The sequence below is a fragment of the Tamandua tetradactyla genome, chromosome 3, assembly GCF_023851605.1.
Source record: "Tamandua tetradactyla isolate mTamTet1 chromosome 3, mTamTet1.pri, whole genome shotgun sequence".
Classification (NCBI taxonomy): domain Eukaryota; kingdom Metazoa; phylum Chordata; class Mammalia; order Pilosa; family Myrmecophagidae; genus Tamandua; species Tamandua tetradactyla.
In genome coordinates, this window is record NC_135329.1 from 207,450,951 (window position 1) to 207,478,244 (window position 27,294).

Below are 27,294 nucleotides of genomic sequence, written 5' to 3' on the forward strand. Positions count from 1 at the left end.
TTTTCCTGGCCTAAAAAATTAATTATGCTCATAATAAAGCAGTTGGAAAATAAAGACATGTATGGAGAAGAAAATCAAAACCTGTACCCTTCCATGTAGAGACACCTCACTGTCAATATTCTGGTGTGTTTATTTCCTGTTTATTTTTTCCCTAAGTATACAAAAATATATACATATAAAATAGAATAAGATTTTTATACAATTTAATATCCTGCTTTTTCACTGAATAAAATGGTCTTGAGTTGCTTTCCTTTACCTTAATGGCCTTCATAAAAATTTGTAGTTTTAATGGCAAAAGAAATATTTCTCACTGAATGTTCAGTATGGTATTTTAAACAAATGTTCAGAATGGTATTTTAAATTTTATAGGTTTATGTAGCTTTACAGCCTCACAACACGCAATTCAATTGTCACATTCTCTCTGTATGTTTTTCTAACTCCTCCAACTGGAAGGGTCAGCAAGTGATATAAGGATACTACATCCCAAATATTTAAGGTCCTATTCCCCAGGATCCGACTGAAAGGGAGAAATTCTGTACGTGAGACACGTATGGATAACTGAAGGTCCACTTGTGAAGTTCACATGCTGAGCCCAACAAGCTGTAGAACAGAGGTGATGGGTTTGTGATCCAATCGATTCCTATAGCGGTGTATGAAATGAATGTTAATGCCTGAGAAGGCGATTTCTTCACCTCCTTTCATTTTCAATCTTTTATAAATTTCTCTCTCAGGATCAACATAGACTTCATGAGAATGCCATCAGTTTGCAGAAAGCCTCAAAATGGTGATAGGTCGACTATGCAATCACTACAAGGGTGACATTTGTTTGTAAAAAAATCTTGGGGATTTGGGCCAGATCGTCTCCATATTCCTTGCGAATGTAACACAGAAAGTGAAGTATGAAGATCATAACAGCAGGGCGCTCAAGGAACAGCATGCGCAGCGGCACATGCTTCCCAGAGGCGTCCAGCACGGGCAGCTCGGTCACCAGGGCAGCCAGGGACTGCCGGCACCCAGGGCTGCTTGGCCGCTGACCTGCTGAGTGACCTGGCTGGGGCGGCCATTGCACCCTGCGTCCAAGGGCCCCTGGGCAGCCAGAAGTGCCTCAAATTAATTTCTGTACTGTGTATTTTTTTTTCAAATGAATATCTAGTTGTTCAAACATCATTTGTTGAGAAGACTACCTTTTCCTCATTGAATGTATTGGTACCTTTGTCAAAAATATATTGGCTGTGTACATTTCATAGCTGTTGCCTGAGGTTTCTAACTCATATGGTGCTTAAAGGGCTCTGAGGGATGGTGTCATTCAAGGGCATGATTGCATTTGAGCAGGGAGAAGCAGTAGCATCTGGGCCCTGCCCAGAGATACTGGAGACCTACTGCCACCTCATCTCAGTGGCGTGTCATGTTCCCAGACCAGAGGTTATCTTCTAGTTGGAAAAAGGAAAGGAGCCATGGATGGTGGAGGTTCAACTCCCACATCAGTGCTCTCCAGAAGAACTGTGGCAGGATACTGTCCAGAGAAAGAGAGATCAGAAAAATCAAAATCAACCTTCACACGACAGTGCTTTCCACAGCAAGAAAGCACTGAACGCAGAGAGGGATTGTGAAAAGAGGACACTGGGAAAGTCTTTTATGTAAGGGGCTGCCTTAATTCTTCACAAAAAAGACCTCATAAATGTGACTCATTTGCAAAAAGTTTGACTCATAGCCTAAAAGTAAATAGGATAATAAAATAAAAGGAGCGCCACAAAACACCTTGAAAAGGTTATTCAATCTGGTCAGCTTTTCAATATAGCTCTTCCAATACTAGCCACAGGAATATTTGTGCAGAAGAGAACTTTTCCGAAGGTACTCAACATAGATCTCAACCACAAACAGGTACTCATGCAACACAGGATTCATACTGGAGAGAAACCTGATAAATATACTGAATGTGGGAAGGTTTTCTTCCAGAAATCACACTTCATCACCCAATGAAGAATTCATAGCGTAGAAAACCTCAATGACTGCAGCAAATGGGGAAAAAACCTTCACTCCAAAGCTGCAACTTGGTGTATATCTGACAGTTTGAACAGGTGAAATTCTTTATATACGTACTGAATGTAGGAAAGTCTTCATTCAAAGGTCAGAATGTATTACACACAAGAAAACTTACACTGGAAAGAAGCCCTATAAATGCCATGAATGTGGAAAAGCTTTTGCCGAGATGTTATCTCTCGTCAGGCATAAGAGAACTCATACTACAGAAAAACTGTATGAATGCAATGTATGAGGGAAAGGCTTCTCCCAGAACTAGGACGTCATCAGACATCAGAAAGTTCATATTGGAAAGAGATAGTATGGGTGTATCAAATGTGGGAAAGCCTTCACCCAGAAGTCAACATCCAGCCTGCACTAGAAAATCCATGCAGGAGAGAATCCTATGTATGTTTTGAATGTGTCCATGCCTTCATCCAGAAGACACACTTAATTGCACATCAAAGAATTCACACTGGAGTGAAACTTTATCAATGCAACAACTGTGGGAAGTCTTTCATTTGCAACTCTCAACTTGGTATGCATCATCAAATGCACATGGGGGAAAGTCTTAGGAATGTAGTGATTACGGGAAAGCCGTCAATCAAAAGTCACACCTCAGTACACATCAGAATATTCACACTTGAGAAGGACACTGTGAATGCAACGAATGTGGGAAAGCCTCCAACCAGTACTCAGCGTGCATCAGAGAACTCGCAGTGGAGAGAAGTCACTCGAATGCAGTGACAGTGGGAAAGTCTTCATTTCCAAGTCACGACTCAGAGAGCAGCAGCGAATTCACACAGGAGAGAAATTTCTATATGCAGTAAATGTGGGAAGGCCTTCCCCAACAGGTCAAATTTCAGTAGACATCAAATATCTCATGCTGGAGAAAGACCTATGTGAGACGAAAGTGAGAAGGTCTTCATCCAAAAATAAGAGCTAATTACACATCAGAATTCATACTGGGGAGAAGCATTATGAATGCTTTGATTATGGGAAATCCTTCAATAAGAAACCACAATTTAAAAATTTTATTAATAAAACCAATCAACATACAATATGAACATTCTTTTTTATCACATAGTTGTATATTCATCATCATGATCATTTCTTAGAACATTTGCACCAACTCAGAAAAAGAAATAAAAAGAAAACAGAAAAAAATTCTTAATACCATACCCCTTACCTCTTCCTTTCATTGATCACTACCATTTCAATCTACTAAATTTATTTTAACATTTGTTCCCCCTATTATTTATTTATTTTTAATCTATATGTTTTACTCATCTGTCCATAAGGTAGATAAAAGAAGCGTCAGACACAAGGTTTTCACAATTACACAGCCACATTGCGAAAGCTATATCATCATACAATCATTTTCAACAAACATGGCTGCTGGAACACAGCTCTACATTTTCAGGCAGTTCCCTCCAGCCTCTCTGTTGCGCCTCAAGTAAAAAGGTGATATATACTTAATGCGTAAGAATAACCTCCAGGATAACCTCTCGACTCCAAGAGGAGTTTCTCAACCATTGACACTTTGTTTTGTCTCATTTCTCTCTTCCCTCTTTCGGTTAAGAAGGTTTTCTCAATCCCTCAGTGCTGAGTCCCAGCTCATTCTAGGATTTCTGTCCCACATTCCAGGAAGGTTTACACTCCTGCAAGTCATGTCCCACATAGAGGGGGGAGGGCAGTGAGTTTGCTTGTCATGTTGGCTGAGTGAGAGAGGCCACATCTGAGCAACAAAAGAGGTTCTCTTGGGGGTGACTCTTAGGCCTAATTTTAAGTAGGCTTAGCCTATCCTTTGCGGGGTTAAGTTTCATATGAACAAACCCCAAGATTTTTGCTTTGGTTTATTGCTTTGGTTGTTCCCACTGCTTGTGAGAATATCAAGAATTCTCCACTTGGGGAAGTTGAATTTTCCCCCTCTCTCCCCATTCCCCCAAGGAGATTTTGCAAATACTTTTTTAAAGAAGCCAGAATTTAACATTCATCAGCAAATTCACATTTTGAGAGACTCTGTATGTTCTGAATACAGAAAGGCTTTCACCAACAGGTTGAATTTCAGTAAACTCCAGACAAACTCATACTGTAGTGATTCTGAGAAAATCTTCATCCAGTAATAATCCTCAGTAAACATCAGAATATTATGTTTCTTGAAAATGAGAAAAATCTTCTCATGACAATCAAATCTAATTGTACATTATAGAATTCATGCTGTGTTAAAAAAAAACTAGCAATAATTCATGTGTAAGAAATCACAAAGCCACACATAATGTATGTGAAGAAAATTGCTTAGGAAAGAATTTTTAAGAGTTCAGCAATGAAGGGAATTCTCTATATTCATACCAGCCTCATTAAAGATTATAGAATTCATCCAGGGAAGAAACCTTGTTGAATGCACTGGGAAAAGCCTGTCTAGAGAAAGTGCTACAAGACAGAGATTGTTTCCAAATTGTTTATAGGAAATTTTGTAGGAAATTATATTAATGTTAATTCCGTGCATTGTGGATTATCAAAATTTGAAATGCCAAGTAATAGAATAATGACAGGAGATATAATATTTATACAAGATTTTAAAAATCTAATATGTTGTGCTTATCCAACATATCCCCTGTCAAGTATTTCTATTCTGAGGTTACATAGTCAATAATTAGCAATTTCATTATGTATATAGACTCATGAGTGCACACTTTTAGGTAAAGACATAAATGTATTCTGTCATCAATTAAATAAATAAGGCAACTGTGTATTCGAGGATTTCTAGACTCTCTCTTCTGTTTCATTTATCTATGTATTTACCTTTACACCAAAACCACACTGTGTTGAATACTGTAGCTTTATAATAAATCTCAAAATTATTTTGGGTAAGTCCTTCAATTTTATTTTTTTCCCCAAAATTGTTTTGGCTTTTCCAGTCCTTTGCATTTCCATGTAAGTTTTAGAATCATCTTGTTAACTTTGCTGGGATTATTATGACTGGGTTGAGTCTATAAATCAATAGAGAGAGAATTGACATCTTAATAGAAGCTTCTAATTCACAAACATGGTATCTCTCCAGGTTAGTGTTTAATTTTTCTTAGCAGTCTTCTAGTTTTAAATGTAGAGGTCTTGCTCATTTGCTATTAATGAGCACCTGTATATACACACAGATGATTTTTATATATTAATCTTATTTCCTTGCCACCTTGCTAAATTTGCCTATCACTGATAGTTTTGGTGTGTGTGCATGTGTTTTGATAGGTTCTTGATGATTTCTCTACATACAAAATCACAGTATCTGTAAATAGTTTTTACATCTTCCTTTCCACTGTTTTATGTTTTTTCTTTTCCTTGCCTAAACAGCACTGGACTTCCAATACAATGTTAAATGGAAATGGTGAGAGCCGACCTACTTACTTTGTTCAGGATTTGAGGGGGAAATGTTCAATATTTCACTATGAAATATAAAGTTAGCTATGGGTTTTTCATAGATATTCATCATCAGTTTGTTAGTTCGCTGAGAATTTTATCACAAATGTTGATTGTTGAAAGTTTTTTCCACTTTCATGTAGACCATTACTTTTATCCTTTAGTCAGTTAATGTGGTAAATTACATTGTGTGCTGGTTTGAAAGGAAGTATGCCCCCTAGAAAAGCCGTGTTTTAATCAAAACCCCATTTCATAAAGGTAGAATAATCCCTATTCAATACTGTATGTTTGAAACTGTAATCAGATCATCTCCTTGGATAATGTGATTTAGTCAAGAGTGGTTGTTAAGCTGGATTAGGTGACGACATGTCTCTACCCATTTGAGTGGGCCTTGATTGGTTTACTGGAGTCCTATAACAGAGGAAACATTTTGGAGAATGGGAGATTCAGAGAGAGCAGAGAATGCTGCAGCACCACGAAGCAGAGCGTCCACCAGCCAGCGACCTTTGGAGATGAAGAAGGAAAACGCCTCCCAGGGAGCTTCATGAAACAGGAAGTCAGGAGGGAGAGTTAGCAGATGACGCCATGGTCGCCATGTGCCCTTCCAGCTGAGAGAGAAGCTCTGACTATGTTCGCCATGTGCCTTCTCACTTGAGCGAGAAACCCTGAACTTCATTGGCCTTCTTGAACCAAGGTATCTTTCCCTGGGTGGATGCCTTAGATTGGACATTTCTATAGACTTGTTTTAATTGGGACGTTTTCTCGGCCTTAGAACTGTAAACTAGCAACTTATTAAATTCCCCCTTTTAAAAAACCAATCCGTCTCTGGTGTGTTGCATTCCAACAGCCAGCAAACTAGAACACATTGATTTTTAAAATTTGCTTTAACTTAAACCTTGAATCAGGGATACACTCCATTTGGTTAGGATGTCTTCATTTTTATATATTTCTAAATTCAGTTTGTTAACTTAAGAAATTTTATGTTTATGCTCACAGGAAACACTGGCCTATTTTTTCTCCTTGTAAAAAATGTCCTTGCCAGATTTTGCAAATTTATCTTAGTTCTGTCAAATTTTTTTTTTTTTTTTTTTGGTATGGGCAGGCACCAGGAATCAAGCCCAGGTCTCCAGTAGTTCTGTCAATTTTTGCTTCACATATTTTAAAACTGTTATTAAACACACACACATTTATGATTGATGTCTTTTCCTAATACATTGACCTTCTATCATTATGAAATGTGCCTGTTCATATTCTTCATCTTGAAACCTGTCTGATATTAATATAGCCGTAACAGATTTCGTATGCCTGTGACTTAATCTTGACTGTTTCCAAACCTTTTGCTCTTGGCTCTTGCATTTTTCACGCCATTCAACAATCTCTGCTTTTTAACTGTCAGCCCGTTTCCCTTATTGTAATTATTGCTATGCTTACCTTCTTTTGAGGATGTTATCCTCTCCAGTCTATGTCTGGTATTGTTTGACCGCCAACCCCTTCAATAGTTGCTGTTTTTAGGGGTGCAAGCGTACTTACTTCAGTGGTAGAAGTCTCGCCTGCCATGTGGAGACCTGGGTTCAATTCCCGGCCCATGCACTTCCCAAAAAACAAACAAGCAAACAAAAATTCAACAAGTGGTGCTACAATAACAGGATATGCACACGGAAAAATAATGAAATGTGACCCCGCCATACAGCATAGAAAAAAAAAAGTTGCTGTTTTTTTAAAGTATCTTGTCCAAAGTTGATAATTGTTATTGGTGGGAGAGTTAACCAACTCCATTATTTCCAGAACCAAACTCCCTAATTGTATTTTAAATGTTAATGTCTTATCTAATGCATTAATAAACACATACATGATTCCAACACAAAAGTTGTATTCAAGTATTTTCGATACAATTGGCTTCCTTTGTGTTTTAGTTTACAGCTGTTAAAACAAATGTCCTATAATGGGTTGGCTTAACATGAATTTTTTAGCTCAGTTTCAGAGGCTAGAAGGCTTATTTCCTCCTGGGGCGTCTTCTGGCTGACTGGCAATCTCTAGGGACCCTGGGCTTTTCCGTCACATGCTGATGCACATGGCAGCGTTTTCTTTTACTTCTGGTTCCACTAATTTCTGGTTGCTCCTGGTGGCTTCTCTCTTCATCTGACTTTCACTTGGCCTATAAAGGACTCCAGTAATTCAGAATAAAACCCAACCTGATACAGTTGGGCGGCACCCTAACTGAAATAACATCTTGAAGAAATCTTGTTTACCATGGCTCCACACTCACCAGAATGCAGACCAAGACCATGAATGTGTACAAACTGGGGTACATAACTCAATCCACCACACCTTGTAATCCTGTTTTTAGTGCTTTTTAGAACACTTTATTAAAAACAATACTCTAAGAAAGGTTCAGAGACTTTACCAGGCTCCCCTAAGAATCCTTGGCACAAAAAGGTAAAGAATTTAACAAAATATGTATGCAAAGGACTCCTGGCCTAAATAAAGATCTCCAGCTGCTACCATGGAGAGTTCCTTTAAGTTGGGAGGATTTTCCCCAGGGTTCACTTGTTCATTTGAGGGCCTACTACAAATCAGGCCGTAGTCTAGGGTCATGGGACATACAATGCAAATCTACAAGTCCCTCCAACTCAGAGCCAGGAAGGAACATGCACGCTCTTCATGTTTCCATGTAGAGGGCTCAGCAAGAGGAATCCCCTGGCCTCTTCTTCCTCCACAGGAACCGTGTTACCTGATTGGTGTGAGATAGCCATTGGTATGCAGCTATTAGCTAGATGCAGTTAAATCTGTTGAAAGGCCCTAATCCCTGGGGATTTGTTTTCCTTCCTCTTGGACTCACCTGCTACGTGGGAGTCACTATACTCTGGAGTATTTCCTGAAGTTGCTTAAGGGTGAAGGGACGCCAGTTTCAGGTAGGGGTGGTCCATCAGATGCTACAGGGACTCAAATGAAGGCCTGACCACTGGGCTTGGCAGCCTTTAGTCACTGCCACCTTTGGTGAGCACTGCTAGGGTCTGGGAACAAGTCACAATGCTGGGAGCAAAGGCGTAGGAGGCCAGGATGCAGCAATGTAAGAGCAACAGCTAGGGTCAGGGGAGGAGGCAGGGCCAATGGACCACCTCTTCTTGGCTGAGGAAAGCTTTGGGCAATTTAGTGTGAGGGGAGGCAGAGATTGAGATACAAGGAGATAATGAGTAGAACATGCATGAACAAGTGGGACAACTCTTATAAAGGGTACAGGGCAAGCATTTAGCAACTTAGCTCTAAAATCCACGTTAACTTTTGGGGGGGGGCATGTAGCATCTCTGAAGGGGTGGTGGGTAAGTGGAATTCTTGTACTTCCCAACCCACTAGCCTGAAACTAGGTCTTCAGGCTTCCCTCATCACCTGCACCTCATCAGAGGGTTCCACATACTTTGGCAGGCCCTTACTGCCACCTGGTGGAAAGATGAAAGGTGTACTGACAACCATTTGCTAAAGGGAACTGATCGTTTCTCTAAAATGGCTGCAAAACCCACCAAAACAGAAACCAGACAGGCAGTTTAGGACTATGATGCCTCCAGGCTTCTACCTTAAATACAAACAGTAGTACCCGCTTCTGACCCTGCAGCAGTTACCACCCTCCATGCTCATCTCCACCCACAGAAAATCAACAGAGCCTATAGGAACCATAGTCAAGAAGTGCTTCTCTGAATTGGAAGAAAGTCCAAGAAGTTAAGAACCCTCCCTAATTTCCTGCCCTTGCCTTGCACCGGTTTAGAGGGCCCAAGGTAGGTGCCTGGCAACCCTACTGCGTATGCAGGAGCAACTCAAACGGCAGGGTTAGTTTTCATGTTCCTTGAGGCGTAAACCCTAACCTTAAGAGCCATGAAGTCTTGCAGCTGGGCTGCCAGCAGGGTCCGACTGAAGCCTCTCACCCTCTAACATATTAAATAAGCACTGGCCATAGGGATCCAAACTAGTAGCAATTCTAATTCACATTCCTACATGACAAAATGGCTCGTTCCAAGAAGCTTGGTAATGCAGCACAGCACAGGCAGCAGTTGCACACTTGATAAGGCTGCAGTACAATGGGGACGGTGCTGCCATTATCAGGTTTATCTTTTGATCTGCTATCCCATAAGATCCCGACTCCAAAGGCCTCAGAAACCAGTTATCGGTGAGTTATGTCATTAACCTATACACAAGGAAATATGTGCACGTCATGAGACTCCTTTCCCTGTTTATGAGACTTAAAGACTTGATTCTCATGAATTCCTTAGTGGACTTCAATCAGATGAAAGCTTTTACATCCAAATCTTGATTTTTCCTTCTAGGAGTACCATGCTTTCACTGGTCAAGCCCCTCTCCTGAACTTGATAGCCAGAAGGCAAGTTTGCTCCCTGCTTCACCGTCAGTACCTGCACAGGCAAATGGCAAATGTCCATGCTCCACCCCAACACTGACTTTGTTGGCTGGTATTTCATTAGTCTGGTCGGGCAATTAAGAATTCTGAAAGCCTGCAGTTTTGACCACCTAGATTTTAAAATCATGGCCTTCACTGCTTTAGGCAGTTTTTCAAGTCATCGTTGTTAACCCCTTGACTAGACCTCAGTCAAGGCCTTTAACGTCTAAAAAGGTGGGAGTATTATATATACATTATTAACACCAAGCCAGCACCTTTTACTCAAGTTCTACACCACCAGAGGTTGTACCAAACTAATGCCAGCTCCGTGTTCTGGTTGATAAATACTCCCTTCCCAGCAGAAAGCCTCACTTCTTGGTCCCCAGCCCTCTGCCAGTTTATTAATCTAACAAGATTTAATGCTGTTCACTAATCACTCAAATCCCTGAGGCGTAGCTGCACAGCATGAGACCTAGCCAATGCGCCCGTTCTTCTGGAGGGCTTGTGTGGGACACCTGATCCTCAGGCCTGCTGTAAGCCACAGGGATGACCTCTTTTGTCAGAGCATGGTCACCCCATCGCCATCTCACCAAAGGAATGGAAGAAACCAATCCATTAAGTATTTCCACTGGGGGTGGGGGTAGACCTGGAAGAGCAGAGCTGACCCATCCAGGACTTTGCCACACCCCACCAAAGTGATATTCCAGGAGAAAAACTTACGAAACAGAAGTCTGGCACCAGAGTTCAGGACTTTTAATTTGTCCCAAAGTCACTGAAGCAAAAATCATGATAAAACATTCTGCTTTCCTTTACAACCCCCAACGCAAAAAACTATTCGTAGGAAAAAAATGGTTTTGTACATGGGATGAAACTTAATATAAATTCAAAACTTACAGATAAGGGTTAGCTCTATCACTCATCTCTTTAAAAAGTTTATATGAATATCCAGTCAAAACCAACAGGGCATCTCCCTTGAAATGTTATCTATACGTTATTTCCAAGTAGACCACAGGACCGTATACTGTCTTGGAATGTCCTCAAAAGGCTCTGTCATTGATCAGGTAACAGAGTAAAAACCCCAGAGTCCTTTCTTTCAAATGGAAGAGGGATAGACAGACAGGGACAGAAGAACTATTCAAATTTCGTCTTCTTTCCTTGTGGCTTGTGGTCTCCTCCTCCTCCTCTGCCTCCTCTGAAGCCTCCTCGCCCTGAAGAAAGATAAGGCATCATTATAGTATGTACTGTCAGTCTTCCTTCCTAAACTGATGCAAGGAGCCCCCACACAGGTTATGAAGTCCAGTACAGACCAAGGCATCTCATCCTCACCTCCAAAGCCTCCCCGGCCTCTGCCACCACCAAATCCTCCTCGGCCTCCTCTGCCACCACCTCGGCCTCCAAATCCTCCTCTGCCTCCGCCACGACCCCCAAAGCCACCTTCACCCTTAGGCTTGGCCCAGTCCAAAGTAACTTTGTTTCCATCAATTTCACCATCTTCCATGGCCTCCTTGGCAGCTTTGGCATCTTCCTCACTGTTGAAGTCTACAAAACCAAACCTAAAACACCAAATGAAACCACAGATGAGAAAGTAGACATGTGCTCTTGCTTTGACAACAGAGTAGCTTCCAATGTAAAACTGAAATGGGTTTTACTGACACCATGAATTGTAAAATGTATCACAAAACAGCAAAAATATACCTCTGAAGGCAGAAGGTAAAATAACGCTAGCTCTGTGAATTGTCTCTTCTTCTCGTGCGAATCCATAAACTGCCACCAACTGACAGCAAGGAGCTCAATGAGAAGACATCTCCATATGGATGAAAGTTCCACCAACTATGAGAGCCATCACAACCCAACTCATCACCTTACCCTTTGGAGGACCCCGTTTCCCGGTCAGTGACTATCCTGGCACGAATGGAACCATCAAATGACTCCTTCAATGTCTCTTCAGTGGTATCCTCAGACAGACCCTTGACAAACAGAGTTTTGGATGGCTCTGGGGGTGGGAAATAAATAAAAATTATGCCTTGTATTTTTTCACCATCCATACAAAACAGAGACCAAGTCTGCACAACGCATAGGATAAAAGGATGAGGCCAAAAGTGATTGCCGTGGTGGAAGGCAGCTTTTCACTAAAGTATATGTACACCAAAAAGAAGCTAATAGCAACCTAGCTAACTCTGGTGCTTAATTAAAGCAAAGCAAACTGCCATCCCATTTCCATTTTCATCACTTGTGCTTAATGGCTGAAACGTCTCAATCCTTATGGAAAGCAGGATAAACAATTCAAGTAAGATAATCCCAACAAAGACCACACAGGTCAGCAAAAACATTTCTGGATCAGAACTTGACTATCTAGAGGAATTTTCTTGAGATTTCATCATTATTTCTCAGATAATCAGTCATCATGTCCAGTATTTTCCACTCACTAGCAAAAGAAAAAAAACTAGCATCAAGCACAGAACTAAAGAATGTCACCCCCCCCAATTACATCATGTCACCAGTAACTTACGGCTTCTTGCATTAGGTGATCCCCTGGGCCCTTGTAATTCCAGCCTGATGGCTCTGCCCTCAATTTCTCTTTTATTACAGGAATTTAAAGCTTCTTTAGCATCTTCAAATGAAGCAAACTCTATAAATGCATACCTGAGAATGAAATCAACACTTAATATTTTAAGTTACTAAGCATGTGCCCTCTGTTGTATCTAATGCCAAGCCCTTTTCCCCAGCAGATACTTAAAATAATTGCTATTTTACAGATCTGTATAATTAAAAATCACTCCATTTCTACTGTTGGCGAAAACATTTTCTTTTTGGACCCACGCAAGTCATTTTTCTACTTACAGTCCATAATTGACAATGCAGTTTACCCTTTTACAATTTACCCTTTAGATTTGCCATTTTGGTTCTGGGGCACCTTGATAGAAGTTGCCTTCTCAAATACTTCCTGAAGCGTTTCTTCTGTTGCATTGTAGGAGAGATTGTTTAAAACCAGAGTTTTTGATTCACCTATAAAGAGATGCCACATTCTTAACACTCTGAATGCATGATTCCCAATTTCAGTCATGGCTAATAACTTTATTAAGAACTCCTATGCCTGCCAATGTTGTTGCAAGTGAAACTCACTTAAGTTACTTGACACATTGGGTATCATATACCCTGTTATGTCCTACTTCCTTCCATTCCCATTCATACATATATGTAAGACTATGGTCTATACCTCCTTAGAGTATTCTAACTACAAAACCCTTGTGATGTAAACCATTTAAAGTACAAAAATGTAACACCCAAGACAGATTTCACTAATATGTTCCAACGCAAAATGACTGTTATTACTATAAATTCAGCTACAACCTGCTTATCTTTATCAACCATCTAATTAATCAGTCACCTTAACAAAGTACAAAAACCCAAAGGGTTTTCTGCCAATTCTGAAAGCAAGGTTAGAAAGTCTTACCACTCCAAGTGCTATTCTTTCCACCTCTATAATCTTGACTTTGCCCTTTCTCTCCTGTATAGTACAGAGAAATGGATCGCCCATCAATCTCTGTTCCCTGTTTTTCTTCCAATGTTTTCTCCGCATCAGCTTCTGTCTTAAATTCAATATAAGCAATCCTGTGATACGGAGACAGAAAAAAATTTTTAACCTCTGTAAGAGATATGTCAGTACAAAAATAACAGTATGTGTGATGAGCGAAAAACAGGTTCTCCTATCTTCTTAGGCACATTTCTCAATGCTTTACAGATTAGCTCATCCTCCAAATATCCTATTTTAGTATATTATTCTCACAGATAGTGAATTAAAACATTTTTATAGGTTAACTGCCCAACATCAAATACCCAAGAAAGCTGGATTGGCTTTTTATTTTTTTTAAACAAACTGAGGGAATGCATTTAATTTTATGAAACTCTTTTTTTTTTTTTTTTTAAACACACCCTTTACTCTTCCCATCCTTGCTGACTAATCTGATCTCCACAGCATCTTCAAACACTTCTTTTAATTCATCCTGAGTGACTTTATAAGGCAGATTTTTAGCCAAAAGTGTTCTGGCATCTCGATCTAGATAAAAAGAAAAATGAGCTGTATCAGTCTAGTTTAAAAAACAAAAAGAAATCCCCAAGGTTATACAAAGGAAACAACAGTTTCATTCAACAAATATGAGATCCTGTATGTGCAAGGCACTATGCTGAACACAGAGCACCATGACAACTGCCCTCCAACTACACTGGAGAGAGTTCAACCCAGAATAAGAGCCCAATCATTTCGCACAAAAAGGCCATGGACACACAATTTAAAATGACATGTTTTCTAGAGAAAAAGGATATAAAGTTAACTGGACCTAACCTAAATCCAATCCTATAAAAAAAAAAAGTCTCTGTTATAGGCCAGAAAATAACAGAAAAGAACATTCAAGATCATGATAATGACTATAAGCCCAGGTGGCTCTGGACTGTGAACCAAGCATATGCTACAAAGTTACTTAATTTAACAATATATTCACAGAACATCTAAGCATTTCTCTCTGAACATACCCACAAAATGTGTTTTAACACAAGCAAATAGTGCAGTGCCAAGTACTAACATATTCTAACTCACTTCATCCTTATGACACTACAGGGAAACCAAGAGAAAGGGGTTCAATCACTTGCAATCTAGCTCCTAAACCCTGCTCTTAATCGCCACACCTCATACTACTCCCTAACTGTACATCTACCTATGGAGCATGTTACCCATCAGTTTCGATATCACCTAAACCCTTACATACCTTTCTTACTGTCTTTTCCCTTTGGTTTCTCTAATTTAATTTCACTACCAAACACTTTTGAACCTGTGAGCTCCAATGCTTTTTCCAGGTCTTCAGCAGATTCAAAATCCACATAGCCAAACTTCCTTTAAAGCAAAGGAGGGGGGGAAGGTTACAGGTGAAAAAAGTTTGCACAATACACAATTTTGACAAACCAACACCACTGATGTAATAGCACAAACATATTAAGTTAAAAAGCACCTACAGAATTAACACAATAAAATCCAAGGCTTTGGACTGTGTACATTGTGGCTACAGAGCAAGGTCTAAGTACCAAGAGTTGATGCAAGCTCACCTATGCTGCTCGTAACAATCTTCAAATTGTGACAAAGGTACTGCTTGAGCTAAAATGAGAAAATCCTATAGCTACTTGGGTCTACTGGTTTTCAATCATTTCCAGGAATATAGGCATCAAATTACTTAAGAAATTTTGCACTACACCAAGTTAAGCTACATCACAAGAAATTTCAATTCTGAAATTCTGTACATGGGACACAAATAATTTATACCATGATAAAGTCTGAACTATCTGTAGCTAGTAGGTAGAGGGAAAAAAAGCCATTAGTAGGCCCAAATGTAATATACAAGGAAATACTGTTGTCTAAACCTCCCCCCAACCCACCCCCAAATCATGTCAACATTACTTACCTAGACACACCAATTCTGACGTCCACAACAGCAAGATCATTTTTAGCAAAAAGGTCACTGATCCCTGTTTTCAATTCAGGGGCAGATTTGTTGAAGTTCAGGTTTCCAACAAAAAGATTGAAAGCTGTAGTTTCTAATGCTATACAAAAACAGAGCTTAAATTAGTCAACAGTGCAAAGTTAATTTCCACTACAGTTCCTACACACAGCACATCAGCATATTACAACGTGACATCAGGTCTCAGTATTAAGTCCCTTTGTCATTCATCATTTGTGTAACCAGACTTTCTTCCCCATAACCCTCCTCCCCAAATTCTCAAATTACCTTCTACTTTCTGTTTCTTGGCTTCAGGAGCAGTCTTCTGCTTGGACATTTCCTTCTTTCGTTTTCCAGATGCTTCTTTGATAGGCTCTGAACAAGATTTCAAACAACCTATGTCATCAACGAGTACCCACACATTCTCAAGTATCTTTCTTTAAACAAAATTCAGGTCAGAGTACTTCAAAAACTAATTTGATTACCTTCCTCTTCTTCCTCCTCCTCCTCCTCTTCGTCGTCATCCTCATCATCGTCCTCATCATCATCTTCCTCATCGTCATCATCTTCTTCCTCCTCCTCTTCATCCTCTTCATCTTCAGCCATACTCTTGGTCTTCACAGGAACAGCTTTTACAGGAGCTTTCTTCCCTTTGGCTGGGGTAGTATCCATAGCTTCTTCTTCAGAGTCTAAAAGAGAGTCAAGCATACTCAGAAACAGGAGAAACCAACAATAGAAAAATCTAAAAGAAATGCCACCATGCTTCAGCAGCAAGTATTTCAAGGTCTCTTGCAAACGAAATCCTACACAATAGAGAATCCTCCCAGAGCGTGCTTTAGGCACATCAGCATGGGGCAAACTTTCCATGGGTAAATTAAATGTCGGTGCCAGCCCAGAGATGACCTCTGAGTTGCTAGAAGGAGTATGTAGAACTGTTTCTATAACCTCACCTCTAAGGTACCTTGCAAACCAGAAGCCTAGAAACTACCAAGAGAACTCCTTACCATCGTCTTCATCATCATCATCATCATCATCATCATCGTCTTCATCATCTTCATCCTCATCATCATCCTCATCCTCTGAGGCAGAAGCAGTGGCTGCTGCTTTCATCACTGCTGGCTCAAATTCATCTTCATCATCATCCTCATCCTCTTCCTCGCTGTCTTCATCATCTTCCTCATCACTGTCATCCTTCTTGGCATTCTTACCATTCTTTGCCCCCTTGGCTGGGGCCACAGCTCCCTTCTTACCAGTGGATGCCACTACCACTGCTTTGCCAGGTGTGGTCCCCTTCTTGCCAGATGTTGCTACTGCTTTGGCTGGTGTAGCTGTCTTCTTGGCTGGTATGGCGGCTGCTTTTTTGCCAGGAGTGACAGCTGCTTTCTTGGCAGGTGTGGCAACTGCAACCTTTTTTGTTGGGGAAACCACCACTTTCTTTGCCGGAGGTGCAATGGCCTTCTTGCCTTTTTTCTGAGGAATGACAACCTGGAAAATAAAAAGGCAGCCGTGGTCCCACAAATGAGTACCAATTACTGGCTCATCTGATTCAAGACTACACGCAGGGTGGTGCAATCGTGGCTTAGTGGCAGAATTCTTGCCTGCCATGCCAGAGACCCAGGTTCGATTCCCAGAGTCTGCCCGTGCCAAAAATAAAGACTACACACATTAAGGCCATTCTAAAGTCTAGGGTCACACATATTACATGCCCCTCAATGTACTGTAAAGTTACAGCACTCGTTTTTGCATTAAGGTAAAATACCCAACTATAAGCACCTCCTCAACACTTAAAAGGCAAGAAACCAGACTTCAGTTCCTGGGTCACATTTTTTAAAATGACTTGTAGCTTTGAGCAGATTTTCCAAGTATTCTCAGCCTCAACTTTCCCTATCCGAAAATAGTACCAACTTTTCATTTTGTTTTAAGCATTTAGTGAGTTGATATATGTAAACTACTTAAACGTTTTGCACATAAAAAAAATTTTAGTGTTACCTTTTACTACATTATTTGGGGCTCCTGTAATGGGTAGAGCACTCTTTAAAAAGTCAATTACTCATGACCAAAGATTAAAAAGTGAACCCTGGCAAAACGGTAACAAATTATGGAGCACACATTAATAAAGTCATTTATCAACACTTAGTAGATTAAGTTTGTTCACAGTGAACTAAAGCTACTTTTTGTAGACTACTAGTCTTACCTATTGACAGTGGAAGAGTAAAGCCTTTATAAATTCTAAAAAGGGAATCTGAGCAAAAGGCACATTAATCAGTTGTCCTTAGTAATGAAACAGTAGACAGGGGAGGTGGCAGGCCTCAATCCAAACTAGAGATAACTGCCCTATATAATTAGTGTTATAAAACTTATACACAACAGAATATAGACAAAATTAATCCTACTTGGAGACCAGAGGGGAAAACAGTAAGACTGAAACACGGGGTCCTTAAAACCTGTATACTCAGCTGTCACTTGAATTGCCCAGTTTCCTCTTCTAGCATGTAGGGCTAATATAATGAAACCAAAAAAATGTAAAAATGGAATCCTTTAACACAACAGCAGCATAGGCCGATAGAAAGGTGTTATGTAAGCCTCCAGGTCTTCTTTTGGTTCTCAAACTCATAACTACCCAAATGTTATCTTCAAATGTCAATGAAGAGCTTCTGAGACACACAGCCATTACAGTTCATTAAGTTGTATTTAATTACCTCTTCTCCACTGCTATCCTCTTCTTCATCTTCTGACATTTCCTCATCATCACTATCTTCTTCTACCTCCTTTGGGGGAGGAGCCATTTTCTTGGGGTCACCTTGATTTTTACCGGCCTGAAATGGACACAATTAGCACATTACATCTCCTTTGCCATTTCATGCCCCTCTTATTCTTCATAATAAAATGCAGTTATCTCCTTTCTTCTTCTTTAGACTCTACTTTTCAGTTAAATGCCACAATTAACCTAAAAACTACCACAGACGTACAACAGGATCCTAAATCTCCCACCCATTTTTTTCTGTCAGATTTACAAGTAGATAACCCCCAGTGACTAAAAAAGCAACTTCAGTAAAGCATCTTTTTTACTACTGCCTTCTTCAACTACATCGCCGTTTTAAAAACATTACTTCTAGCTTGAATTATGACACTGCCTATACAGCACTTTTAAACACACAGTGACTTGCAACTGGACCATTTTACAACTAACAATTCATCGCTCTTCACCCTAGTGAAAATATCCAAAAAGCCTTTAGTAAATCTTGGCACTTTCTTCCGCCATCCTCACCTGGGTTCAAATTATGAACGAGAATTTTTAAAGTAACCTTTTCTCATCGCCCTCTAATGTAACTATATTTTGACTGCTCATCAAATTTCCCTTTCCAAGGGGAAAAACACAACCCTACCCATTCCAGACCTGGAGCAGCCATGTGGGGTACCTCACAAGCCACCATGTGCGCGCAGAAAGCACTGACTGAGGGTCTCCTTCCGTAGCCCACCACGTGTCCGCCCGTCTTGAAAAGGGGGCAGTGGGGCCTAAGGCCACCGGCTAAACTCAATCCCGCCTGTGTCGGTCCCAGGACCAAGTGCCTTCGGGAGACCCCAGGACCAAGTGCCTTCGGGAGACTCCAGGATCCACGCGCTGAGGCCCACGTGGCGGGCCGCGCGCGTAACCCGGGCACGTGCGTCAGGAGGCGGGGCCCACCTCGCGCGCGTCGCAGGAGTTCGGCCTCATCCCTCCGCCCCGCGGCCCCGCGGCCCCGCGCCCCGCGCTCATTCCCGCAGTCCTACACCGCCGCCTTCGCCACCGCGCGCACCTGCCGATACTCTTCACTTCGCCGCCATGTAGTCCCAAACCACGAGACCTCCCGCTAATCGCGCGAGACTTCCCTCAGCATGGCGGAACTCGAACGCGCCCGGGACGGCGCACAGGCCTTCCTCGCGGCGCCGCGCGCGCGCTCCTTGGGAAACAGGCCTCGACGTCTGTCCTTGCACAGGCAAGGCCTCTTACCTTCGCGAGCTTCACCATGATGGCGAATTATAACGGCGGAGTGTGAGGCGAAAGAGTGGCGCAGGTGAGCCCTGAGAAACCCAAGCGACGTCGATGGCGGCCGCAGCTACTGAAGATGCCGGAGCGCGGCCCTTGGCTGCAAGCTAGAGCTCGAGACTAAGGCGAAAGACTGAGCCTGCCCAGTAATCGCCTCTGGAAAGGCGACGACGGCGTCCTCGTGACTGTGCCTTGACCAACCAGAGCTCGCGTCCTCCCCACGGACCAATCGCGAGCCAGTACCCGAGCGCGGCGCGGGGCGGGGCGCGGGCGGGAGTGGGCAGGGCGCGGGCGGCCGGGGGAGGGGGAGGGGCTCGGCGGCGGCGTCCTGGGGACGGGACTCGCTTTGTGCTTGGCCAGCGCTGATTGGGCCGTGGAGCGCGGGTCCCGCAGACCCTGCGTTGCCAGAACTCGCGGCGCCTGCGCCGTCTGACGGGCATTTTTGGCGCCTGGTGTGCCCCGGACCAGTGGCGCTGGAGACGAGTGGTCCCGGGCTCGCGAATGCGGCCTGGTCCTCATGGCGCGGGCCCGGCTTGCGCTGCCCGCTGAGAGAGGAGTGTGACCATATTTCTACTGATGAGCCCGAGCCCACCGGAAGTTGAGGGTCCACCTGGTTCGCACTGTCCCACCCCATCCCGCGCCGTACGAGGGACTAGGGGCCAGAAACGTGCCCCTGGCCACAGGTGATTCCCCTCCGGGCCACGTGCCCGCGGCTGCCTCCTCAAACATGTTAATGGAGACAATGCGTTATGTTTGGAGGAACTCAGGTTCAGGCGCTGCCGAGCACGGCACAGAAATCGCATTTAATTTCACGGTAACCCGGTGCGTAGGTATCTTCCCCAAGCTCAGAGAGAGAGCTTTCTGGCCCTCTCAGTTTTATAGCTGTGGGGTCGGGAGAGGAGGCTCTTGGGCAGGCAGACCGCGGGGCCGGGCCTTTGACGGCCTAGCAAGGTCCCTCTTTGTTAACTGGGGGTTAAAGCACCCATTAAAATGTGAAGGCTGCGAGGCCTGACGCAAGGTGGCCCAGGAGCAGGTCAGAAGAGCCGAAGGAGATGTACCCTCCATGGAGGAGGCGCAGAAGATTGTCTTTACATTGTGATTTTGCCACCTATTCGGGTGGGTTGCCTTGCGGGTGGAACTTAATTTATAATTGCTGCCTAATAGAACAAACCACGGCACTTCTTCAGTTTAGAGCTCGCCTAGAATATATCTGGGCATATGGTACCAAAGTGTTCATACAAAGCCAGGATACCTGTGCCATTTTCCAAACTGAAGTGATGGTGAAAACGTCCCCTGGAGATTTTACTTAAAGACGTCTGGGTTGGGGCCCAAAATTTTGTATTCTGACAAGGGCCCATCGGGATTCTTGGGAGCAGTCAAGTTATTTTTGCCATTCTTGCTGGCACACTCTTGAGATAAAGTGTATAGGAAGCCCACAGCTCTCCCTGGATTCCCTGCACAGGACGGGGCAGGGCAGGGAGCTAGGGCCAGTTTTTGTCTGTCGTCTCTCCCCCTCCGTGAAACATAGGCTTTATTCTCTGCTGTATTCCTAGCACAGTAGTGTTGGAAATTATTTGTTAAATAAATGCATGCGGTTTTTAAGTAAAATAAGCAGCAGACGGAGCCGTTATAGCTTAGTGTTAAAGTGTGTTACTTTGGCATCTGGGATGGAGAAAATAGTCATACCTAATAGTTTTATCATACTAAGTGTTAGCCACTGTTCTCCTGCTGTATATATCAACTCGTTTAATATTCAAAACAACCTTACTAAAAAGTTATCTCTGTTTTACAGAAGCGAAGCTGGCACAGAGAGGTAAAATAACTTGTCCAGAGTCACACAGTAAGTGAAGGAGCTAGGGATTCAATCGAGCCCCTACCCTGTCACCTCTAGGTAATAATAGTATCTGCCTCCTGGGTTGTTATGAGGATTGAGATAATACATGTGTGTTTTTGAGGGCCCTCAATAAATATGAACCGTTATTATTATTTTCAAACTTGGTGACTTGACTAAAGAGAAAGATAACATTTCTATTTTCTGTTGTTTGTGTATGGTAAATGGGACAATACAGGCATGGCTGTGGGTTTGGGGAAAGCTGATGAATTCAGGGTTGGGCCTGTTGAGTTTGAGGTGTGCGAGGAATATTCAGGTGGGGAGGGGCCATGGGCGATTGGTTCTGCAAGGCCAAGTGTAAGAAAAAGGCAGCCATGACTTGCAGACTGAGGAGTCATCCCTGGGGTGGTAGCCATCATGGGGTTAGACACAGAATGGCCGAGGATCTTGTCCAGAATAGCAGCCTGAGTGGGAAGAGGCAAAGCTGGGCAGACCCAGGCCCAATGGGGGTGGGAGAGGAAGGCCCAAAGGCAGGAGCCAAGCTAGAGAAGAGGGGCATCTTGGAAGCCAAGGAGAAGAGTATCCAGGAAAAGAAAGAAGGAATAATGTCCAGTGTGACAAGAAGGTTAAATAAGGTAAGTCCTAAAGAGTGCCTTCTGGATGTGGAGTTCAGAGTCATGGTAATTTGGACAGGGATGGATGGGAAGTGGAGACCCTGGGTGTAGGTGTTTCGTGGCTCCTGGGACAGGGCATTTGCTCTGTCCGGCTCTCTAACAGCCTAGGAGGAAGGAGCCAGTCAAGAGACAGAGGGTCAGAGGAGAAAACAGAGGGCATGAGATTCAGCAAGGGCAGATTCTAGAACTACACAGGGTACCTCCTGGTCCAGATCAATCTGAGAATAAAGGTAACAGCAGACACGGGCGGAAGTGTACCCTGGAATGTAGTTTTCTGGGGGGCTGGACTTACTGTTGAGAAGGTTACCTGGTGCAGAGCAAGTGCTTAGTAAATAATTCCTGAGTGGATAGAGTTTGGCGATGAGAATCAAAGCCATTCTCGTTTGCTGGTCTCTTCTGGAAGAAAAAGATGCTGCCTTTTAAGAGGAAAGGGAGGGAAGGTTGGATGGGAACCTCCTGAGCAGAGAGGTCCAGGAAAGAGGAACAGAACGAGTTCTTAACCTCCAAAGGATTGAATTAAAGGAAACATAAACACCAGATAAAGTAAATTGCCTATAGCAGGCTAGGGAAGAACAGATTACTGCTCTGAGCCAGATACTACCTTGGGTGGGTCTCCCTGGAGAGATCCAAATGCCTTGGATGATGGAAAGTGGAATATCTGAAGCTGCCATGGCATGTTATGATGGGTGGGCAAGCGTGAAATACTGCCTCTTTGCTGCATGTTCTTGGGCTTGGATTTTTTCATCCTTTAAATGATAGCAATAACTTTTGTGTCCTTTCCCAAGTCTGCCTAAAAAGTAAGTAAGGATAAGGCAAAGAAGAATTAGATCCACATCCCCAAGGGCTTTAAATATGAAATCCTGAAGGGGAAACCACAGGTGGCTACCCACATTCCCAGGAATTTAAGTAAGACTGCTTCCTGCTTATTTGCGTGCCCACCAGAGTCCAAGTGTTCTCCTCCATCCGCAATCTGTAACTAACCAGGCCACAGAACAGGTGTGGGATGGGGTGGGGGGTGAGGGGAGAGCAGCGGTTTGTAGTACAGATGCTTCTTTTTCAGTTTCAAAAAATGAATTATTTGTTTTTTTGAATTATAAACCAGGCACGTGGCACAAAATTCAAGAGATCCAAAAAAAAAACAGTAAAACTGCCTTGCTCCCCTCCATCTCTTGCTGCCTGGTTCCAGAGGCAGTGACCACTGGAATTTCTTGTTTGTCCTTCCAGATTCAGGCAATGCATGTGCAAGCAGCTAGGTATAGTTATTATATTTAATACAAATGTTGTCATACTGTATGTGCCATTCTTTCTGAACTTTCTTTTTTAAAAAAAAAATAGATTGTCTTGTAACTCATTCCACATCAGGGCAAATAGAGCTGTGTCATTCTTTTTGATAGCTACAGACTGCCCCTTATGTAAAAGGATCATAATTTATTTAACCAGATCCCACTGCTGAACAGTTAGTGTAATTTCCTATGTTTTGCTATTACAGGCTGCTGTAGTAAATTCCCTTCTTATGTGCTTTATTTTGCACATTTACAAATAGCTCTGCAGAATACTTAAAAGTAGAACAACTGGGTCAAATGGCATTTTCCAGTGTGATAGACGCCTTTTCAAGTGCTGCCTTCTCAGGCCAGCTTTAGGGAGACTAAGACTAGGGAGATCTAGGACTTGGCTCCTGAGCCCAGGAGGCACTGGGTTGCCTCAACCCTGCGTGCAGGGAAAGATCGGCTGACAGGCCAAGCAAGGGAGGAAGAGCTTAGGATTCCCTTTTGGGATCTGGCTGAAAGTTCTGGGCGGCATGTGAAGGTCTCAGGGAACCCAAGAAGAGAGAAGCTGGGCTGGTAAAGGGAACTTCCCTCTGCCCATCTTCTAACTCCTGAGCAGACACCCCAGGCCTCTGGGCTCAGGCAGGCTTGGGGCCCTGAGGAGAGGCTGAGCAGTGGTGGGATATGAGCTGGGGGCCACTGCATGGAAGGTTATTGGTAGGTGGTCCCCGTGATGGACCTGCCTGCCTTCCATCCGTTGCCTTCCCTTCCCGTGTTCTGCTGCCTTGCAGGGGTCTTGCCCTGTGTTAGCTGGGTATTGGCTGGGTTTGCCCAGTGGGAGAACCAGAACTCAGGAGGAGAAAGGGAGATGACAGGTTAAACCCCCGCTTAGTTTCCCAGGGCTGCTTGACAAAAGTACCACCATCTGGGTGATTCAAAACAGCAGAAATATGTTGTCTCACAGTTCTGAAGGCCACAAGTCTGACATCAGGTTGAGCAGGGCTGTGCTCACTCCAAAGGCTCTGGGGCAGAATCCGTTCCAGGCATTTCTCTGGCTGCCATGGGCTCCAGGAGGTCCTTCCCTGTGGCACACCACTCCAGTCTCTGCCTCCATCTCACCACAGCCTTCTTTCTTGCATGCATCTTCGCATGGCATCTCTTCTCTGTCTTCTCTGTCTCTTCTCCTTCCTGGAAGGACTCCAACTATGTTGGATTAAGGGCCCAGCCTCATCTAGTATGACTTTATTTTAACTTGCCTAATTCCATCTGTAAGGACCCTATTTCCAGAAGAGCCCACCTTCTCAGGTCCTGGGGAGTAAGACTTCAACATCTGTTTTTGGGGGACACAGCACCCTCCCCCAGCCCCTCAGCATTGGCAACTGCCTTAGTTGCAGACCCCAGCCCGAGGTGGTGGCAGCTTCCTGCGGTTGCCTCATGACCATGCATGGCTTCTCAGCTCTTCTGCCACCTGGGTAACCAATTCCCTGCATTCAACTCCCTCTGTTGTAAATATTTTTCCATTTGGGTATTCAGTTCCTAGACTGAACTGGAATTGGAGTTAGCCCTTTTGAAGACCTGTGACACCCTCCAGGTCTTCTGGATGCTTCTGTGGCCCACTGAATGACTGGATCAGGATCCTGCTTGCCCTGAGTGGGTACCTCGGGGTACAGCCACCCTGGGTGGGGGGCAGTGGGTGGGCAGGCCACAGCCCTGTGGGCCTGAAGAGGTGGCTGTGGCTGCTCAAGGCAGTCCGGGGCTTCTGGACTGGTCCTGTAGGCAGCCCAACTTCCCGCTGTTGGAGCAGTGCCCCTAGGGTATGCAGTGGTGGCACACCCACCCAGTCCCACGTCTGGGGAACTGCTGCACTGTCTCGCCTTCCCAGAGCTCTGGGGCCACCACAATCAGGACAGATAGGATCAACTGGTACTGCTTCAGGAACCCCACTTCTGCTCAGTCTCTCATCAGGGCCCCAAGCCTGCCTGAGCCCAGAGGCCTGGGGTCTCTGCTCAGCAGCTGGGCAGAGGGAAGTTACATTACCAGCCTAGCCTACTTCTCTCTTCTTGGGTTCCCTGAGACCTTCACGTGCCTCCCAGAACTTTTAGCCAGATCCCAAAAGGGAATCCTAAGGGCTTCCTCCCTTGCTCAGCTATTGGTCAGTCTTCCGCTGCACAACCTGGTATCTTCTGGGCTCAGGGGCCAGAGTCCTAAATCCTCCTAGCCTTAGTCTCCCCAAGCTGGCCTGAGAAGCTCCGTCTAACTTGGAGACTCAGGAGTCGCCCCTCAGCTCAGCCAACTGCACCCACAACCTAGAGTCCCTTGAGCCTGCTGGAGGAGCACAGAGAGCAGACACCTGCTTCTTGCCATCCCCTTGTCCAGGCACAGGGTCAGCACCCCTTCTCCTCCACTGGGGAGGTTGGCTGGCCCTGCTGGAGAGAAATTCTGATATGCTGCAATCCAGGGTTTCCAAACGGCCCTGGCTCCCTGCACTGCCCAGAGAATCGTCAGAAGCCCCTGATGGTTTCCATGGTGTCTATTCCAAGCTTCTTCTTCCAGAGCCCCCCCCCACCACCACCACCAGGGCTTCCTCTCCAGCTCACAGAAGGAAATAGACCTCCCCAGGGGCACTGCCACCTTCTGATTAATTTACAGCCCTGGCTGTGCTTGGCTTTCTCCTTTTTCCAGCCCAGGGGAAGGTGGAGTCTCTAAAACCACACCCTGCCCCCTCCTAGAGGCCTCCTCAACCACAGCCTTCCTTGTAATATCCTCTTGCCCTTCTCTATGGGAGCAAGCTTCTGGAAAGCCTGGGGAACAGCAGCTGCCCAACCCCTCCAGCCCCTTCCCTGGGAAAGACCCCACCACCCTCTTTGTTGCTAGCCCAGAGGATACTTTGTAGTCTTATCTTTTTAAATTTTATTTTGCTTTTTTGGAGAACCTTATCTTTCTTGACCTCATTGTATCTTCTGTATCTCTGCCATATCCTCCTTGGAGCTTGTCCCCAGCCTTCTTGACACCACTTTCTCCTGGTCTCCTTCCTCTTTGCCTGCCTTTTTCCTTTTTCCTTTCTAGGAGGTTTGTGTTTTCCAGAGGTAGTTTTCAGCCCTCCTCTCCTTGCTCAGTGTCTCTCCCAGGATAACCTTCCCCAGGGCCTCAAGTGCCCTCTGCATGTACCCCTCCCTCCCCAGCCTCTGATCTTTCCTTTGGCCTTAGCGCCACAATCACTGGCACAGCATTACTATTTATCCTTTATTTAAATGTTTTATTTTTTTCCTCATGGGTTTTCTTGTATTAATTTTTATTTTAAAATATTACGTTAGCAAAAGTCTCCTGGCAACGTGGGACATGTCTTCCAGGGATGAGCCTGGCCCTGGCACCGTGGGATCAGCAATGCCTTCCTGACCAAAAGGGGGAAAAGAAGTGTAACATCATAAGGTGTCAGTGGCTGAGAGAGTTCAAATAGAGTGGAGAGGCTTTTCTGGAGGCTACTTTTATGCTAGCTTCAGCTAGATACTGCTTATTGCCAGAGTTTCCCAAACCCCAACCAAAACCATTCCTGTCAACCCTAAAGAATACCTAGGGCTTTATATGAGATACATAGAACTGCACAACTCAACAACAATAAAAGACAAATAACCCAATTAAAAAATAGGCAAAGGACTTGAATAGACATTTCTCTAAAGATGATAGACAAATGGTCAATAAACACATGAAAAGAGGCTCGACATCATTTAGCATTAGGGAAATGCAAATCAAAATCATAATGAGATACCACTTTGCGCCCACTAGGATGGCTATTATGATTAAAATCACAAAATAATACAGGTTGGCAAGGATGCAAACGGGGACCCTTATACATAGCTTGTGGCTCTGTAGAATGGTGCACCCACTGTGGAAATCAGTTTGGTGGTTCCTTAGAAAATTGAAAGTAGAATTACCATATAACCTGGCAGTCCCACTTCTTGGTACATGCCCAAAAGAATTGAAAGCAGGGACTCAAAACTGGTAGTCATAGCAGTAGCCAAAACGTGGAAGCAAGTGTCCATCAGTGGATGAATGATAATATATATATATATAATGGAATATTATTCATCCATTAGAAAGAATGAGGTTCTGATACATGCTACGATATGGATGAACCTTGAAGACATCATGTTGGGTGAAATAAACCAGATATAAAAAGACAGATTATCTAACTTA

General features: G+C 43.7%; 1 protein-coding gene, 3 non-coding genes and 1 pseudogene across 5 annotated transcripts; all 5 read right to left on the reverse strand.

The window, feature by feature from the left end:
- Positions 1–499: 499 nt before the first annotated feature.
- Positions 500–8,904, reverse strand: LOC143675899 (peroxiredoxin-like 2C pseudogene; annotated as a pseudogene).
- Positions 8,905–10,547: 1,643 nt separating this feature from the next.
- NCL (nucleolin) lies at positions 10,548–19,496 on the reverse strand. Of its 2 annotated transcripts, none has more exons than XM_077155414.1 (14): positions 19,295–19,496; positions 18,003–18,119; positions 16,308–16,788; positions 15,789–15,992; positions 15,592–15,678; positions 15,268–15,406; positions 14,581–14,705; positions 13,751–13,874; positions 13,272–13,429; positions 12,700–12,823; positions 12,327–12,460; positions 11,684–11,810; positions 11,144–11,370; positions 10,548–11,025 (listed from the first exon to the last, which is right to left on the reverse strand). In XM_077155414.1, exons 1-14 carry the CDS (start codon positions 19,310–19,312, stop codon positions 10,949–10,951), a joined length of 2,142 nt encoding a protein of 713 aa, XP_077011529.1. In that variant the 5' UTR covers positions 19,313–19,496; the 3' UTR covers positions 10,548–10,948. The 2 variants fall into 2 exon arrangements, with proteins under 2 accessions (XP_077011529.1, XP_077011530.1); XM_077155415.1 differs by lacking the exon at positions 19,295–19,496 and adding an exon at positions 19,101–19,139.
- On the reverse strand, positions 11,484–11,619 carry LOC143678562 (small nucleolar RNA SNORA75). The gene has a single exon (XR_013173349.1). It is a non-coding gene; the product is annotated as a small nucleolar RNA SNORA75 (small nucleolar RNA).
- LOC143678573 (small nucleolar RNA SNORD20) lies at positions 12,150–12,228 on the reverse strand. Its single transcript, XR_013173354.1, has one exon. It is a non-coding gene; the product is annotated as a small nucleolar RNA SNORD20 (small nucleolar RNA).
- On the reverse strand, positions 15,475–15,544 carry LOC143678572 (small nucleolar RNA SNORD82). The gene has a single exon (XR_013173353.1). It is a non-coding gene; the product is annotated as a small nucleolar RNA SNORD82 (small nucleolar RNA).
- Positions 19,497–27,294: the final 7,798 nt, after the last annotated feature.

What these genes read in the sequence shown, in the direction of transcription:
- NCL (XM_077155414.1), bottom strand. An exon ending in TGATGATGATGAAGACGATG is followed by an intron (nt 15,993 to 16,307) that starts GTAAGGAGTTCT and finishes ACTCTCTTTTAG; the next exon opens with ACTCTGAAGAAGAAGCTATG. An exon ending in GAAACGGGGTCCTCCAAAGG is followed by an intron (nt 11,371 to 11,683) that starts GTAAGGTGATGA and finishes TTGGTGTTTTAG; the next exon opens with GTTTGGTTTTGTAGACTTCA.